The sequence below is a fragment of the Ooceraea biroi genome, chromosome 5, assembly GCF_003672135.1.
Source record: "Ooceraea biroi isolate clonal line C1 chromosome 5, Obir_v5.4, whole genome shotgun sequence".
In the NCBI taxonomy this organism is placed as follows: domain Eukaryota; kingdom Metazoa; phylum Arthropoda; class Insecta; order Hymenoptera; family Formicidae; genus Ooceraea; species Ooceraea biroi.
The window spans coordinates 12580389-12599108 of record NC_039510.1 but is presented as its reverse complement, the minus strand read 5'-3'; the positions used below and the strand labels follow the sequence as shown (position 1 = coordinate 12599108).

The 18720-nt window shown below is 41.2% G+C and overlaps 2 protein-coding genes across 3 annotated transcripts in view; one reads left to right on the top strand and one right to left on the bottom strand.

Moving 5' to 3' along the window:
* Positions 1-2612, bottom strand: part of LOC105281015 (semaphorin-5A) — a 91565-nt gene extending 88953 nt beyond the window's left edge. Inside the window, exon 1 of the mRNA XM_011341929.3 lies at positions 2182-2612. The gene's annotated coding sequence lies outside the window, so the exon portion shown is untranslated. The remainder of the gene's footprint in view (positions 1-2181) is intronic.
* A 283-nt stretch (positions 2613-2895) lies between these two features.
* Positions 2896-17142, top strand: LOC105281019. Of its 2 annotated transcripts, XM_011341933.3 has the most exons (5): positions 2896-3050; positions 3121-3293; positions 13211-13440; positions 13845-14038; positions 15435-17142. In XM_011341933.3, exons 3-5 carry the CDS (start codon positions 13391-13393, stop codon positions 15683-15685), a joined length of 495 nt encoding a protein of 164 aa, XP_011340235.1. In that variant the 5' UTR covers positions 2896-3050; positions 3121-3293; positions 13211-13390; the 3' UTR covers positions 15686-17142. The 2 variants fall into 2 exon arrangements, with proteins under 2 accessions (XP_011340235.1, XP_011340236.1); XM_011341934.3 differs by lacking the exon at positions 13211-13440 and having other exon boundaries at positions 2897-3050.
* Positions 17143-18720: the final 1578 nt, after the last annotated feature.

Sequence of the window (18720 nt, the reverse complement as noted above, 5' to 3'; positions counted from 1 at the left end):
TTTTAGCTAGGATATTGTTTACACTTAGGAACGTGTATATACCTGTGTATATACCTGCGTTACATTTCATATTATTTTAATTACATAAATATTTTTTAATATTAATATACATATTTTTCATAGTATTCACTGCTGATATGTGGCAATCATGTCACGGAGAATTTTATTGCCACGTTGTCCCCGATACGTGTTATTCGTAAAAAGATAATGAATATTCTATGCAGCCTTTCAGTTGAATGAAAAAAACAAGAACATGTCACGCAGGAAAGAGAAGAGTTGCGATCTACGATAACGCTTATCTATATAAATATTTCACTATTACTATTTTCGTGGTATTTTGTATCAGTAAATTATCAATCTGAAAGTTTACTTAATGACTCGTAGCGACTCGTAGTAAGACGATACTCCCGAGTCATTTCTACTCCTCCTCGTAGCAGAATTAATAGAGCATCACTGTACAATGTAATACTATCATTTATATCTCAGGGATAACTCAACTTTTCAGCTGTAATCCAGAAGCGCATCTCCTTGCCCATACAGTTCTCGTGTTAGATACCAGCGATAACGAACGCGATACGTGCATCTTGGAAAAATAGACCGTCATAACACTCATTCGTCTCTGTTCCTCGATCTTCGAATGACGCTCGAGGGATAGTATGAGTGGTATTCCCTTCGTATACCGCGTGTCACGAAAAAATGTAACGCGGAGCACAGTGGACGCGATTAAGTACACTTAACTGCGCGTCGAAATTATTACCATCGCGCTAATCACCACGCCTCGCGATAGCGAAGAAATATGTGTATCGCTCCTCGGGATTACGACCTCTGTCCGGTGTTTGTGATTTGTACAGCTCCCCGAAGGCGGCTCGGCACCGTTCGAATGAGAAAAAAAAGAGTGAGAGAGAAAGAGGCGGTGTAGGATGAAGGGGAAACAGAAAACGGCGGCTCTAATACGCTGACACAAATAAAGTGGCCGAAGGGAATCAAACTAACTGGATCATTAAATGCCCGGAGCTGTTGGACGCTGCTCAGATTTCTCTGTCTTCCTCTCTCTTTCTTCTTTGCGACGAACGCGCCGTATGAGTACCGGACACCCGGTATATGACGGAATCTCGCGCTAGCGCGAGACGCGAACGCCGACGTGTCGAAGGAAGTAAAAGCGCTAATGAAAGATACGACGTATGTAAAAACGGTCTACCCTTCGTCTCGTGTGTTTATTCAAGAATGGCGTTGACGAGGGAATACAAACGTCTCATGTTCGGACGACGAAAAACGGGAATGATACTCCTCTTTTTTCACCTCGACATATCCTGGTCATACGTGCTAATGCATGCTTTATCGTGTATATGAAAACGTAAATGTAAGCATAATACGTTTTACAATATTGCAACCCGTTATACAGAGTCAGTAACATCAATAATATTATAAAGAAACGCTAAATAAACGTCGATAATATCGTCAACGTTCATTATAATACTACATAATCCTGATTAATGTCATTAATATTATTAATCTTATTTAACATCAGCGATATAATAGCATTTTACGCGGAGATTTGCAGTAACACGTTCGCGATAATATAATATTAGAAAGAACGTTAGCAGCAATTATTAATAAAAAAAAGTATTGTCTTACTCGAGCGGAGAAGCCGTTATTACATCACACGAACTTGATTTGCAATGTAAATTTTATTCGCGCTGTAACGTTTATGAATGAACTATCGACCAACGATCGAGTGGGCCGTGTAATGTATTATCCATAAAAAAGCTAACGATAATAATCAACTATCCGCATACTTTGGACGTGTCGTTTTTGCAATGCACAGAGCGGAGGGGATTCGACCTTGGATCACGGAGACTGTACGATTAATCCGCGATAATTGCACGTCTAAATCGCGCCCGTCGTGCTCCGAGCAAACCGCGAAGCATGGCCGACCGCGCGCCGATTTTTCGGCGCGTGCGGGCGACGCGTCGCGCAAATGCACGCGCAGGACGAAGCGCGCGTGCATCGATCCCGCGCTCGACATCATTCTTTCGATGATCAGACAAAAACCGATATATCCCGCTTATTTAACTGCATATCCCTATAAACATATTTAATAGCAGCTACACACGCAACAGTAGCCGCGCCAGCGAGCGCGGACTGCTCGTCCCGATCATCAAATCGACGTGATTTACTCACCGGCTCTGAAATCAGATGATCAATTAACAATCCTGCGGCTCCATAACAGCGCTGATTCTGTATCCCACTACGATTGACGCACAATCAAGTCCTGTGTCACGTCCTGCGGCAAATACTCGTGTGTACCATGAGAACGATGTATCTCCCGGTGGTGTCACTGCTGTGAAACAAGCTGCGTATCCATAGAAGCGTCCCTGCGGTCACACCGCGATCGCGCGAAACCTCACGACGTACGCGGAGTGCGTGAAGTTTCCCCGTGACAGAAAAATCTAACGGATTGCGTCCGTAAAATCCACGCCACGCGCACGCGTGCGACTTGTTTACGTTTGTTTACGAGGCGCGTACCAGGCAAATGGAAAACGAACGAACCACCCGTCGAACGAGGCCCGGCAGCTGAACGCTGACTGAAACACGAGACTCGCACGACGCAGCCGCCGCACGGTTCGGAATGGTGCGCAGTAGTGGAAGCCAGTTTGAGAGTTCGCGCTGCCGCCGCTAGGCGCCAGCCGACGCGAGTCGATCGTATAGAGACCCTCTAATAAGAGTCTGGCCATAAGAGCGATTTCGTCAAAATCGTGCAAGAGAGTAAGATATATATATATATATATATTCGCTACGCATGTGTTCACGCATGCGCTGCATTTCAATGAATATAACATATCAATAACTGAAATGTAGCGTGGACTATCTGCAGCGCATGCGTAGCGAATATATATATCTTTCTCTCTCTCACGATTTTGACGAAATCGCTCTTATAGTCAGACTGTTATTAGAGGGTCACTAGTTGATCGCAGCTAAGTTCAAAGGGTTCAGAGGCATCGTATGGACTGGGAGTCCCAGTCTGGGACGCTTGTATTGTTCCGAGTTAGGTAGGTACCGCATTCAGCAGACTCAACCGCTTAGTAGCAATCGAACATAATTGTTCTTTGTGAAATAAAGGTTGCAAGTTGCTGGAAAAAGTGCGTTCTCTCTGCGAGCCAAGGACGACGGGATTTCTACAGGGTAGTGGGTCCTGCGGATATCACTCCTGACCGTGTCAGCGAGACACCCCTTCGATTGCGATCCCTTAGTGCGAGGATTCTATTTGTCATCCCTCAGGGCGAGGCGAGCAGGTGAGCTTTCCAACACGAACACGGAATAAGTGAGTACAGCGAGTACTCACGGCCTTGATCAAGCCGAAGCCCTCCTCAGGGTGATAGTGTCTCCATTAGACACTTTTTTCTACACTACGGATTGCTTGCGTCAGTGAGACACGTTTTTACGCAACATTGCTCGTGTGTGTAACACTCTTTCTTATTTTTCGTGATAACGTCAGTGAGATGTTCTTCTCTTTTTATTGCGATCTAGCAGTGTCAGTGCGACACTCAATATTTGTAGCAATAAGAAACATTTTAATACATACAAGTGAACAAGGTCTTTTTAGGGATAGAATTCATTTTGGAATTGTTAAAAGAGATAAGAGGAAGGTGAATTAATTGGGAGAGAGCAAAGAAAACTTGCATTATTCAGAGGAATTGAGTATAAAATAACGAGACTTTATGGTGTTCCTCGAATAAGGGAAGGATTAAAGAAGAAAAATGAGAAGTTTGTAATTAATAATGTGGGAAACTTGTTGAATGAATAAGGAATGAGAAGGAAAACGTATAAAGAAATCAAAGCATATGTGTGATTTTCTTATTTTCTCAATGCGAATCTGTTATGTTGTTCAATCATGTTGAACGATGTAATTGAAGCAATACATTAATCCTGGAGTGTATAACGTGGCATGGCATAAATTAAGTCAAACAACTCTTTAGAGGAAGAAACTTTCATTTCAAGTGTGTAATCTACGTTTCATACACGTCGTATAAAATCATCATATATCATTAGAGTGAAAAATAGAGAAAGAGTCAGTAAGCATTTCAAACGCAATTGTAAATACGTAATTAGTTACAGCAACTACAAACATCTCCTAAAGCACAGAAAACCGCCGAACCACTTCAATCTCCTTCGGACCCGATCTTCACAATGGTTCACAAAAAACATTGAATCGACAGTTCTTACAGCTAGTTTTCTGTAACTGCGTTTGCTGAATAAATAAACGCTTGCCCGTACCATACCTTGCGCACCTATAAAAAAAAAAGAAAACACGAAATACTAATCATTACACGTGTCAGGTAAAATACAGAAACGAGTTTGGTAGACTTAAATAAGTCGTTTTTTCGAATCGCAGCTAAAGATCGATGATTATTAGGGAAGTGTGTCAAGGAACATTCGCGACTGTAATGTCGGGATGTTATCGATCAGAATATGAACTATCTTTCAAGTACCGTTTAATTATCGAAGCAGGAAGGCGCGACCGCCTTCCCGATGTCCTTTATTAGTTTAAAAATCCTTGCCGATTGCAGCCGTATTTGCTCCGCGGGAGATTTTACGCGTAATAATCGTAAACAATTTCTGCTGCGTATATGTACGCGGGGCACCGTTAGAAACTTCCCGTGGGTACTACCTATGAATCCGAGGTGCGTACGTTGCAGAAGCAGCATCGCTGCCAAGTAACAGAAAGTCTCCTTGAAACGCGGTTCAAGAGTGCAGCTGAGATCCACCACTCTTCGTCCTTTTCGTGTCGGTCTCTTGGTCGTTTGTGCTGTATTAAGAGAACCTCGCTTTATTAACGACGCTGAGGATTGACATCTGCTCGTTACTCCGCTCTAGAAGTCTGCGCTTTACTTCAATCACTGTCCTAGAATCACAATTGTGCATGCATAACGCACATCTCGCGTGATTTTGAAAGACATTATCGTAAATGGAGCGCTCGAAAATTCTTTAAAGAAGAAATAAAAGGATTCGTAAGTTTCAAAAATATGTAACAATTAAAAGAGAATTCTAAATTAAATTAAATTTCGTATAAATAAGATTTTATATAGTGAAAAGTGTTTTTATTGATTTTCAGTTTCGACTCTATCTTTTAGTTTTAATAACTTGCAGTCCAACTTGCAGTTTTCAAAAACAGTATTACATTGATCACAGAAAATAGTGTTCGCAAAAATCTTGTTTGTATTGCCAAAAGCACACTCAAGAATACACGATTTGAGAAAATGCTAAAATCGGTGACATATTTTCTTAAGCTTCTGGAAGCAATCTTTTGAGCGTTCTAGGAAAGGATATTTGTGATTAATATTGTCTGGAACCACAAGGTGCACATTTCAAAGGAAGAAAACGTGTTTCTCACGTATTTAGATAATTAAATGACTGCTTCTTAATATAAATCCTACATATAGCACCGCTACATGGAAACAGCTTAGTGCAATAAGAAGTTAAATCATACAGGCGGCAAATCATAAGATCCTTAAGCAGTTTCTTAAGAAGATTCACAGAAAAGAAGTTAGAAAAATTAAAAGATATTCACACATACACACAAGGATATAGTAACAGAAAAATATCTTCTCTCCTAACTTAAAACATCAAAATTATAATACAGCAAGGGAACTCCAAAAAGTGAATATCAGGGGATCAAGAGGATCCTCTCGAAATTGGGCATGTAAACGAAAATATTACGGGAAATACAGAATATTATCGTTTCCTTTTCCTCTCTACTTGTGCCCGTCACGCGGAAAATCGTTTCTCGACCAGACTTCGCGCGCAAGACGTTGCGCCCTTCCTCCAACATTTTCTTGCCGTGGGTAAACAGGAGCGAGATAAGCGACCAAGGGATAAGGGACCTGTCATCCGTGACGGAGTACGTCCCGTTCCAAGGCTCGCTTCAAGGACGATAACCTTCCGCGAACTGGAGTCTGCTCAAACTGGACCTGATCAGGAAGAAGATAGAAAAGGAGAGAGAATGAGAGAGACCACGTCTTTCCTTCCATGCCTCTCTGCATCTCTTCCTTCGTTTCTCTCTCTCTCTCTCTCTCTCTCTCTCTCTCTCTCCCTCTCTCTCTCTCTCTCTCTGATCTCGCCCTTTTGTGAGTCTTATTTCGAGAACAGGATGATTACGCGTTTACGATCTAGGTTCCCCGCTACCTGCTCCCGCTCCGCCGGAGTCGAAGGTGAATATATATTATCGGGAGAAGCACCTCTCTCCGGAGAGGATCTTCAGCATCTCCGCCGCTCTCGCGGTGTGATCCACCTTCTCAGGAGCAGGGGCGCGAGAGGAGGGTTCAAGGACGAAGAAGGAGAATCGAAGCCGCGGAGAAGCGCTTTTACTGTACGGAAAGGTTGCGTGGGGGGTCGAGCTGCACACACACACGTGCGATCGCGCGCACGCACACACACATGTACACACATGCACATATACCTGGGCGCGATTGTGTGGAAAACGGTTGCGTGGAGAACGATCGCGCTGCACGGAGAAGCGGTTTCGGGTCGGCATAATCCGAATTCGAAACCTGTTCCTGCTCCGTGGGTCAACAACAACAACATCCTCCTACATCCTGCTTTCCCCTCGGCGGTTCCCCTCGATCCGCCCTCCTCGATCCGACCAGATGCACGAGCCACTTCCATCGAGAACTCGCGTATAAACCCCGGTGTCAAGTGCTCGACCGGTGGTTACGTTATTTTTCCGGGCTTTACGGCTCTATCCTGCATGCCGGATGCCGTCCGAAATGCCGCGAACTCCAGCCCGAGCGAGAAGCGTTGCATAAATGGTGTGAGTGCACCAAGCGATTCGCTGCATGTTGTGCTGACTAAACACGCTCCCGTTTCACAATTTCGACTGATAGTGCAGAGCAAAAAAAATAATTTTGAAATATTTTTCCCTCCAGCTATTCCCATCGGGGTAAGAAAGAAAAAAATATTTTTTCACACAAGTTGATCAGTTCCTCTTTGACCGGAAAAAAGGTGCTCCGTGAAAAGGGGAAAGAAGATATCGCGCGAATTTTAGCTTGCAGAGGAACGCAAGGCAACTCGGTGGTTCCCAGGGGTTGAAAAGCGCGCTGTACGCGTAACGCAATTAGTCTAGTTTCTCTCCGGACGTAAATTGCGATCGTATCCCGCGGGTTCGCATCCCGTATGCACCTCCTGCGTACTGGGATGTACTCCGCAACGAATCAATTAGCAGCTTCCATACGTGTAATTACTCGAATCAAAGGCAAAATGACGTTCGACCATTTTGTCTACGTTGCGCTTCGCAGGGGGTTGTAATGCATTTATTACGAGAGTAGAACTCGGTCCAACATAGAGTGGTAAGATTGTTGCATCGTTTTATTACGGATCTCTAGCTGGCGTTCTGCCCGATTCATTCCTCACGTATAACTTATAACGTATAATGCACGTTGATTGCCGATCAGCATCCGCGATCGATTGCGGGAATGCGTTTTTATGCATTCTCCTCCGAGTCTTTCATTCGACTTTCATCGATTCATCGCGCGGCACTGAAACGCGAATCGCTTTGAAAGATTCTGAGCGGAAAATCGCGCTTTGATGATCAAACGAAAGAAGCTCGAGTAGCTTCGATTTACTTACAATGCGCTCGTTAGCGTAGTAAAATTTTAGACAGAAGCGGAGAGCACAGAATGCCTGTTTAAACGTCTTGTCGAGCGCCGTCATTCATATAATGCGGGTCATTGTTCGCACGTGTCGTGCTTGTAATTCGCGAGCGGTAACGACCGTGAGAAGCATCTTAATTTTTTAACGTATGAATATCAGATATTCATTTTTCACAAATTCAACGATATTATGTATTAATCTATGTTGTATAGTTATATTAACGTAATACGTCCTCTACAGGAAAGCTCTAATAAAACACGAAATATAATAATATATAATGCATTTCGTTTAATTACTATCTCTTACATAATTACTTAATATACATAGATCCTGGGTTTACGTAACTGCAAGATATATAAAAAGCTGGGGTTCAGGTGGATCGATGATGGATAATTAGTACGTGAAATGGAGCACGTTGCAAGTGCGATTAACTGAAAGCCCTCCTTCGTGCGGCTTCGCCGGTGTGTATCTTGAAAGCCGGTGGTCATTATTGCGCTTCTCGTATTAAGCGTGAGAGATGACCTTACGGCCTCTTATCGGCCAAGCGTGTTCCATTCTGACACGGGCGCGTAACGAACGTCGACGAACATACACTTGCAATCATGCTGCTGACGTTACATGACGTTACACGATTTCAAGCACAGATGGTCTCGCTTATAACGATGATTTCACCTCGCAATCTTGGTGCCCCGATGATTTCACCGAATTTCCAATTTTAACAATAACTTCAAATCTAATAATGATTGTTCCTGTGAGTAAGGTAGTGCTTGTTAATTCTTAAATTTGGAAAACGACAACGACCGCGAAGATAACGGGTAAGAAATAACCGTACCAAATTTCACTTGAATAGATAGGCAATTTGCTTCACTTCTGAAACAATTCAGAGTAATTCAGCTTGAACGGAGCGAAGAGCAGTGTCATGTTAGCGTAGAACGTTGCGATCAAATTTGATTGAAGGTAACAGCTAGCGGTACCAGAGACGCAAAATGATTAGCTTAATCTTACGGCCGATTCAGGAATATCGTGCGTGTCGGAGACAGTACCGTAATGAAGATTAATACCCGCTAGAGCCGTGTACCGTGGAGTATTCTCGAATCTATTAGGCTGTGCGAGAAGCGAATAGTGTCCGCCCGAGGGTCCGTGTTGGGGAAGCGACGGAAAAAAGACGAGGAAAAGAGAGAGATAATTACAGGGAAGGCCGTGTTCGCAAGGCCGAAGACGACGAAAAAGGAAACCGACATAATAGCGCTTTTGGTACGTTGGCAAAAGTAGCCCGAACGTGAAACTGAATCGGAATGTACGAGGCGCCAGTCTGCAATTTCTGAAGAAAGATTCGTCTCGCCACTTTCGCACATTGCAATATTTCGTTATACTATTTCAAATAAATTAAAATCTTTTTCGAAATTATTATTTCCGTAAAAGCAACTTTGTCAAAATTGTGCTAATATATATACAAATATATAGATATTATATTGGACTGCTCTTACAATAATATTTAACGTACTCTTTTTAGCAGGTAATGTTTTCCATAGAAGCTAATGGCATCAGCAATAATGAGTTGAATATGCATAACACATGAGGATATTTTTTCTTACTAAAGATGCAACGCAGGCAACGCAAAACGAGTATGCATGCCGTGTTGGCGAGATGATGCAGCTCGCAGTTCCTGACCGCGCGTAACGAGGCTGCGGGGTAAAAATATCGATAGTGATGGATGAATAAGCGATTAGAGTCTCCGTCATTGGAAGTAATTTTCTTAGAAATTTGTTTTACGCGCCGGGACGAAGGTAAAGACAAATTTCGTACTGTTACAGATTGATCGGGCCGCGGTGCAATCTTGCGAGTCATCATTTTGCGGCATCGTGCACGTATAATATATATGGTAAAAGAGTGTACGAAAGGGTACGTGCAAAAGGTACATCAAAAAGATACGTTGAGCGCATCACTCCCTCCGGCAGTGATGATTTAAACGCGTACTTCGTAACGAAGTCTTTTATAGATTCGATAAATCGATGACGAAGCTTCCTCGAACTGTTAATGCATTATTGCATAAAGTTTATCTCTTATATCATTAATCACGATTCATCTCGAGATTGTCATTGTTATTGTTATTATTGGCGAAAAAGCTGACGTCTATCCAAAACAAATCGCCTGTACTTTTTCTTACGACCGCCTTCGTCCGATCCTCTTATGCTCGTCCTTAATCGGCTTCACGACACGCATCTCGTTACCTGGAGCGACCCACGACGTTTAGGACGATTAGGGTGCAGCGGTCATGTAAGATGATAAAAAAAGAAATGACATCGTGTAGCGATCTCACGATGGTTCAAGTCGGAGATTGAAATGATTTTGTCTCGCCATGATTTCCACGATTGTAACGATTGGCGAGACAATATAATTATTCATGAAATATATGATAATTGCAGGAATATATTGCTACGTGTGATAAAATTTTATCGTATTTGTAATTAATAACTAGAATATATAATTGCATTGCCATTTCAGGTTGTTTGAGCATTTTAAGTAATTTATTCTCGACGGAAACCCCGAGGCAGTCTACGGTTTTTAAGTAATTCACGAGTGAGAATAAAGTGCTTCCAGCAACTCAAGCTTTCTAGGAAAAAATAGATAATATATGTAGTGAATATGAAGATATCATATTCTTTAATTAATTTTAAGATTTGCTAATTAATCAATCTCAAACTCGATTACATATAATGAAATATTTGCTAGGTGTGATAAATAATAATGTTCCTCGACATCTTCGTAGTAAAAAGAACTCTAAATTAACCAAATTCTAATTAAAAAGATATCTATAATAATCTCTCATTTTTTTATTTACATAATGCATTTGTGTCGTATCAGTAAAGGAACGTGACAAATTAATCTGCCGTTTGTGAGGATTAAATATATTTCTCCGCATCGAAGATCGATTTGGCTCACAAATTTTATACTGGTTTTAATATTCTTAATTCAAGTGTAGCAAGTAATGACTCATCAGACAGCCACGTAATAGACACTTGCAGAACGAGTGTACGAGTGCAATTCTTCGTTCGTCGTCACAGAAAGTTGTTTTGTTTTGCAAAGAAAAATGTAACGAGAGCTCGTATTTCAAGCTGCGGCTTCGGACTGTCGATCGTACCTCTGAATTATGGTAGTTCGTAAAGGCGTCGCGATAAATCTTACCGATGCATCTCGCGCACCTCTTGCTCTTTTGACGTGATCTCGTTGAGAGTCGCGAAATTCGGATGAAATCTGATATGTGCGATTTATCCAATTCGACGCGCGTCGCGTTATTCATTTAGTTTTATTCGTTTTGTATCTGATCGGGAAATGGTTGGAAATGAATGTGGTAGATCGCAACAATCAGAGGACTTTTTGAAAAAACGTTATTTTTTGAACAAACATCGTGTTATAATGGAAAAACAATGCCGCGACTTAAAATAGAGAATAACAATTATTATAAAAGTTCGAGTTATTATATTGGGTTGGCAAATAAGTTGGTTCGGTTTTTTAAGGTGGAATAAAATACAATTTTTTTGATACACGAAATAAATTTTAATCAATTATATATTGACCATTTTTATTGATGACTTCTTGCCATCTTTCCACCAACTTCATTATGCCGCGTTCGTAAAACATCTGAGGCTTATCGGCGAAAAACCAATCCAGGTGTCTTTTGACGTTCTCTTCATCCTTGAAGATTTTTCCGTTTAAAGAGTTTTGCAACGACCGGAATAAATGATAATCGGAAGGGGCCAGGTTCGGTGAATACGCAGGATGAGGCAAAACATCCCAGCCAAGACTGAGTAATTTGTTCCGAGTTGTCAATGATGTGTGAGGTCTGGCGTTATTGTGGTGGAAGACAACACCTTTTCGATTTATCAATTCTGGACGTTTTTTGCGGAGTGCTTGGTCCAATTTTGTTAACTGCGAGCAGTATATGGTTGAATCAATTGTTTTGCTTGACGGTAACAGCTCGTAGTAAGTGACACCTTTGAAATCCCACCATACGGAGAGCATGATCTTCTTCGAATGCAATCCTGCCTTCGAGGTTGTTTGTGGTGGCTCGCTGCTGTGTCCCCATGATCTTTTCCGCGTTACATTCTCATAGACGACCCATTTTTCATCTCCTGTCACTAACCGCTTCAAAAATTGATCGTTTTCTTGACGTTTCCGCAGCAAATCACAGATGGATATGCGAGTGGCCAAGTTGGCCTCGGTTAATTCATGCGGCACCCACACATTGAGCCGAGAAACGTATTCCAGTTGGCGCAAATTGTTTTCTACGCTTTATATGAGATATATTAAGTGCTGTAGCAATCTCTCGCACCGATTGGGATGGATTTTTATCGATGATAGCTTTGACATTACTTGAATCAATCTCGATCGGGCGACCGGAGCGAGGCGCATCATTGACGTCAAAATCTCCAGAACGGAATTTGGTGAACCACTTTTGACATACGCGTTCTGTTAAGGCATCATCTCCATAAACACGGCATATCTTTTTATGAGCCTTTGCAGCTCGTTTGCTCTTCTTGAAATAATAGAGCAAAATATGACGATAATGCACGTTATTTACTTCCATTTTTACAGCTACGCAGCACACACAATATTGATGTTAGTCAAACCAAAATTTACAGAAAGGTTATGTGAAACATGTACTTTTAAATGCACTCTGAAGTTGCGCGATAGTATCGAGAAAAACAAGAGTGAATTGGAAAGAAGTTGCACCGAAACAAAAACCGAACGAACTTATTTGCCAACCTAATATATTCATATATTAGATTATTGTATAATTTCTGTCGTATTTTGTATGCTTATCTTCGACGCGCAATAAATTATTATTAGATTTGTTTTTGCCAATCAACTGCGCTGTTAAGTTGGTTGCATACTACCTAGCAGCGTAGTTTAAAAATAAATCTAATAATAATTTATTGTGCGTCAAAGATAAGCGCACGAAATAAGACAATACGAAAAATTATACAATAATCTAATATTATTGAGTGAAAATGTGGTATCATAAAATATCTTTAAGTATACGTGTACGTATTACATATTACGTCAAGAGAATATATCAATACAGACAAGTGTATAAATAGAATAGCTATAAATAGTGACCAACGTGTAAATGAAAAATAACTCTTAACTTATACAGTACTGTCACATAAAATCATGTAAAACTCATATATTCTCCTACATCCTCTACGCCGTTTAAAACTTTAAACAGTAGGCACATGCATCCGCATTATTTTTCACCGTTTCTTTCAATTTTATCTTGCGTGTCTTTCATTTTTCAACATTTTATCCTTCCTTTCAATTCGATCTCACTTCTTCCTGTCCTTTATTGTTGAATGTTTCTTTCAATTTTATCGTATCAATAACATCTTGATCGTGACGTTGTTCGACGATCCATCCCACTATCCTTCCGAGGACCTCGTTCGCGTTTCCTTGGTCTATTGCGGCAGTCTACTGCCGTTGCGACGTGCGTACACGTATTATACGTAACTCCAGAGTGCGGCTTTGATAACATCATGCTCACGAATGTCTGTGTATATAAAAGCGCAGAGAGACCGCGGGGCACAGCAGAGCGTTAGCGGCACCGGTGCAATATGCTTTGCTGATCGTCGTAGCGCACAGAACGAGGTGTGACCTAACCGGATCCATTACGCGTTCTCGGTGACGGCGAAAGCGTGACTTCGTCTTTCCACTTACATCACGCGAGATCCAAAGACGGGCAGAAATGGCTAGGAAAACCAGCGATGTCGTTCTGATTGCCGCATTGCTGATCAGGTCAGTCTCCGTTGATCGCCAACGATTTGCTACGTTCCTCTTCCACATTAACGTTCGACCGCTACGTAGATTCTGATCGGTGGAACAGCACAGTTCTGCAGTTGGTCGACGAATCTGACCGTTTCAATCATGCGGAGGATAGGTTGGCAGCTGTATTTTCGCACTGAATGCGCCGATTGTCGCTCGGCAGTAATATCGTTCGCAACCTCCGCGCTCCAATGATAACATTTGACTATTATCGTGTCGTCATATATGTGCTTTTACACTTGGTGGGCGCGTATGAATCATCGCGCGGTATAGGTGTGCGAGCTATTGTTTGCTGCGATTGCATTCGTGCTGAGCGAATGAACGTGGAGCCTGTAATCTGTCATTTGTCTGATAATACATGCGGTTTTCTGTTGCAGCGCATGTTCGACGATGAGCGCAGCGGATTGGACCAACGATCTGACGCGCAGCATCACTCGTATGACCGAAAATATTAATGGACAGGTACAGCGCTTCACCCAACAGTTGAAAGCACAGATACAGCAGAATGTGCAAGATTCATTGGAGCCTGCGCTCAGGGAAGCCAACAGAGCGATCGAGAGTCTACCGAGAGGTAATCTGCTGCGAGATATTTAACAATCCGACGCTGATTGGTGTTTGTCTAGTCCAAGGATAGCCGAGACAGAGATCGAATAACCGTATTAAATTATCACGGCACGTAAATGACTCATGGCGTTAGTTCTAAGTAGGCAATACGACAGAAAAGAGTGGGATAAAAATTAAGAAACTGGATCCAAGTAAAAGAGACATGGTGATTTAATCGTTGCGCTGAAAACGTTTGCGCCTCATGCAAATGAATCTGATGACCATAAAAGAGATCAAGATTCTCGCTCTTGCCAGAAGCGCATCGCAGACTTTATTATTCATTGTGCTGCTTTTATCCATTTCTTATTGTGCTGTTTTTCCTCATTGTGCTATTTTTATCAGCGTTTCTAATACGCTGTTAAATATTTAACGCCTCGCGTAGTATTATTTAATTCGATATTGCCTCTAGAGAACCTGGATCAATATTGCTGAGCAATATAGCGACGTGTTTGCCCATCCGTTGCTCGTTCGGAAAATTCCGGAACAGCGGTATCAGTGTAGCATGGAAATTCGTGGTGTCTCTTTCGTGTCACATACGGAAGAGAGGTCGACGCGTTTGCATAATAGTTCATGCACAAATCGCATCACGATGTTCTTTATCGTTACGAGAGATAAAGAGTCCAACGGGGAACCTCAAAATCGCTCGCCGCACGGTCGAACCAAGTTCCTTTCACTATCGACCAAGATACGGCGAATAGACACTTGCATTCTCCTCTATGAGTCTCAAGGTGGCTAGAACACTTTTTCCACTCGGCACCGTTAATTCGATACCGACGTTCAGCTTCGCACGCAGCGTTTACCTATGCAATTAGTGCGTGGCTATACCTAGAGGCATATCGAATCAGCGTTATCGGCGATTATCGCTAAAAAGTTTCGTTCCCGTTATACACACTTGGAGCCAGCAGCTGATGACATTACAATTTAAATGCAATTAGTTGGGGATTGTACAGGGTGTCTCGAAATCGAAAGTGATTGCTTTACCGGGTCGTAATCAAACGTGCTTTGGAAACTCTCATAGATATGATTTCTTACAATTTCGATCACGTTGAAGCAGAGACAGAGTCGCGGAGATAACGAGACTGTTTAATCAATTCTTGATTTAATCAATTTATATTTTAAAGTTGTGTGCTTTCTGTAGATAAACATGTTTTAATTAAATTGTGTTTAATTAATTAAAACATGTTTAAATTAAATTAAATTAAAACAATTAATTAAATTTAAAAAATTAAACTTAAATTAAAAAAATTAAGTCACATGCAAGCAGTTTGATTTAATATGTAATTGTGGCCATTGCGCATTATATTGATGTAACCCGCCATAATCGACGAGAGAGATTAGCTTATTGCACGAAAATTTGTTCGCAGATGTACACGGACGGATAATATCAAACAATGGCAATATCATTGTCGTCAGCACTGGAAATGGCCTTTCAAGAACGATCATGTCCGGTCACACGCCAGACGGGGAACCGTATGTGCGCGATATTGAAGAGCGATATGACGGAAATATCCTTTATCACAATGAAACTTCTTATAATCCGAGAACCAATGTTACCGAAAGGATACGTTGGAAGTTGGACCTCGCAACTCCAGGTGCCCAGCCTGAAATGCTCTAAACGAGAAATAAAAGTGATATACTCCTTTCATTGTAATATTCTGCGCTTTACTGTATAATCTATGTTGCATAATTGTTGTATACAAAAAATTCTATTACACTGGTATTAAAATATACCATATTTAAATACGCTTAACTGGATGACTTACAAAATGAAGAATAATTTAAATTAATAATGGTGAATACGGAGATATTATTGAACTTTCGTTTAATGGAATCCGCATGAATGTTGGAGTTTCTTCGTCGTTTGGGTGTTCGGAAGTTATAATTGCGCCGCAATATGTTTGATAAGGATATAGTTTAGTTGAATCCCGGGAAAGCGTTATCGATTAGTCGGGTGAGAGAACGCAAAACACGGATTGTAAAACATGACAGTAAAAGTATGACGGGGAAAGCCACAGAGTTATCGAGTTATGCTACTGACAAAGCGAGCGCAGCGAATTTTTAATAATAAGCTTGTGCAAGAGGTTTCGAATAACTAATAAACTTTCAATTAAAATGTGCGCCGACATTATCGGTTTTGCAACATCAATATCGATATCCGTTTATTACGATACCGTATTACATATGTATATTCAACTGAATAAGCATTACAATGCAACATTCAATCATTTATACTTTAACTTTATTCCAATAAAACGCTTCTCAATTAAACTAAACTTATCAATATATTTATTCGCTTTCAATAAATCTCGATAACTTATCATTATAATTTTATATATATAATAGTCTACACACTCTTCGCTTTTATTAATTCTCTTCGCAATTATTAATTTCGCATAACACATAATTTTTATTACACAGTATTGCATTACACAGTAAACATTCGTAAAATGATTAATAACATAAACACAATCATGACGACTCTTACTAGATACTTATTACTTTTTCACGTATGAAATAATATTTTATATAAAATACATTTCTTTCGAGAAAAATATATATTTCGTGAAAATATAAAAAATATTTCTGCTTCACGAATCACACGAATTAATAAACGCACGTTACGAGTGCGGAAGAATGAAATTATTGTGTACGTCATTTAACATAATACACAGGAATCCATCGTTTAACCATTACGAAATACAAAGTATCAAAGGGCCGTTTCAATTGAATGAGGCACGCGAGGAAAAGGGATGAATAAGAAGCGGGCATAAATTTGCACGAGAAAAAGGTTTGGCCAATAAAAAATCATTTGTTACGATATACGACTACGAAATTTTAAGGATGATGGTATGGGCGGAATAGCGCTCGCGCTTTCGATGCACACATTCACTTATGAAAGACAAACGCGACATACATATACCTGCATCACTGCGCAAAGGCGCAAACACTGCATCTGACGATAAAAATGTCTACGCTATGAAATTATACTTCTGAATGCCTTTATCAGCAACAATATATGTAAATGTATTAACAATATATGTATATATGAATAAAGAATATATGTATATTATAGCTTCTTAATATTCCTCTATATGAGAATTTTATCCTCGATGAGTACGTTTCATTCGAGTGCTAGACTGCGGCACCTCGTTACCATGTTTATAGAATGTCCTTTAGTATGCTTGTAAAAGCCACTAAAGTCTGCAAAAACATCATATTATCCACCTTCGCGTTCTGCCATAAATGCCCATCAGGACGCAATTCTTGCGACTCTTTCGTGTAGACGTATTCGCTGTTTATTTCCGGACGTATTGAGCGCGAATATAAATCGTGTGGGTGGAAATAAAGAGTCGCAAAAATCGTGAAAAACATGTTTTTTGTATTTAACTTTAATGTCATATCGATCGCAGCGATAGCGATTATTTATAAAATGCCCAAAGGCACAACGGGGGCGCAATTGGACACGCTGCGAAACGTTTATCTCGCTCGAAATGTACCGTCTCGCGCGAGTAAAAAAGAAAGGCGCTTTTATGCACGTTTTAATTCTCGAACGCAAGTTTTCGAGATGACCCCACATTTTTCACATTTCCCCCTCTCTCGCGATTCTACGCCGTTGTGTCGGTGGATTTACATACGCATACAAAGGAATACGTAATACGAGACTCCCTACGCGCGCCCTCGGGAAGGGATACTCCCACATGAGTTTCGGTGCGAGATTGCTGGGCCGCTTCTTTCTTTTTAATGGATGTGGGATCATTGTCTACTCGTGACCACGATCGCAGGACACGTGGGCGCAAAGTGGAAGGGACCTCGGCGTCGGCTTCGCCCTTGAAACTTGATTAGTTACATTAGTACGAAAAGAAAAACTGACAAAGTCGTAAGTACATTAATATAGAATACTGGTTCATTATTTAACATCTTTTTTCGGAGTTTACACGCTTCGGGAGAGAAAATGTTTTCTTTCACAATAATAAATAATCTAAAGCAGAGGTCTGTAAATTTTTGAACAACTGATACTCCTCCGTATTTCAGTATAATTCCTACTTTATCTCTCTCAAATTTAGTGATGTATTCAGGTAGTTTCCTCCCTCAGACATTGCGTGCCATCTCCGGGCAAGGTAACGGAATGGTTATTCTTCCGTTCGTGAATTCGGGAATGCGCTTTCTCGCTATGAGAGATGTGTATAGTCCTTTTGAAGTAGGATCTCTGTTTTCCATCGAACTGAGTGCTCGCGAATAACGAGAAAAACAGACGGATAGAATAACGATCGCGGGAAATAGGAGCCATTCGAGTGAAATCAAGCTCGGGATACGTAGCGATGATTTCCTCCTCCTAATGCATTTCTTCCGTGAAGAGTTGAAGCTTCGCATTAAAATGCATGATTCTCCGCGGGTGGAAGCGCACGACGAGATGAAGATCTTCAGGACGGCAGTGCGTTAGTTCGTTAGACTGCTAACTTGTCAGAAACGGTGACGCCGGTCGTTTCCGAAATACGTTGTTGAAGATGATAATCGCCGGAAAACCCGCGAAAGAGATCCTCCTCTCACGTACGATGGCGGAAGCACTGAGACGGCAAGAGACGCAAAAGCGGAAGCTACGCAGTGAAATCCCGATTTACAGAAACAGAACAGAAATTCCGGAGGAGAGAT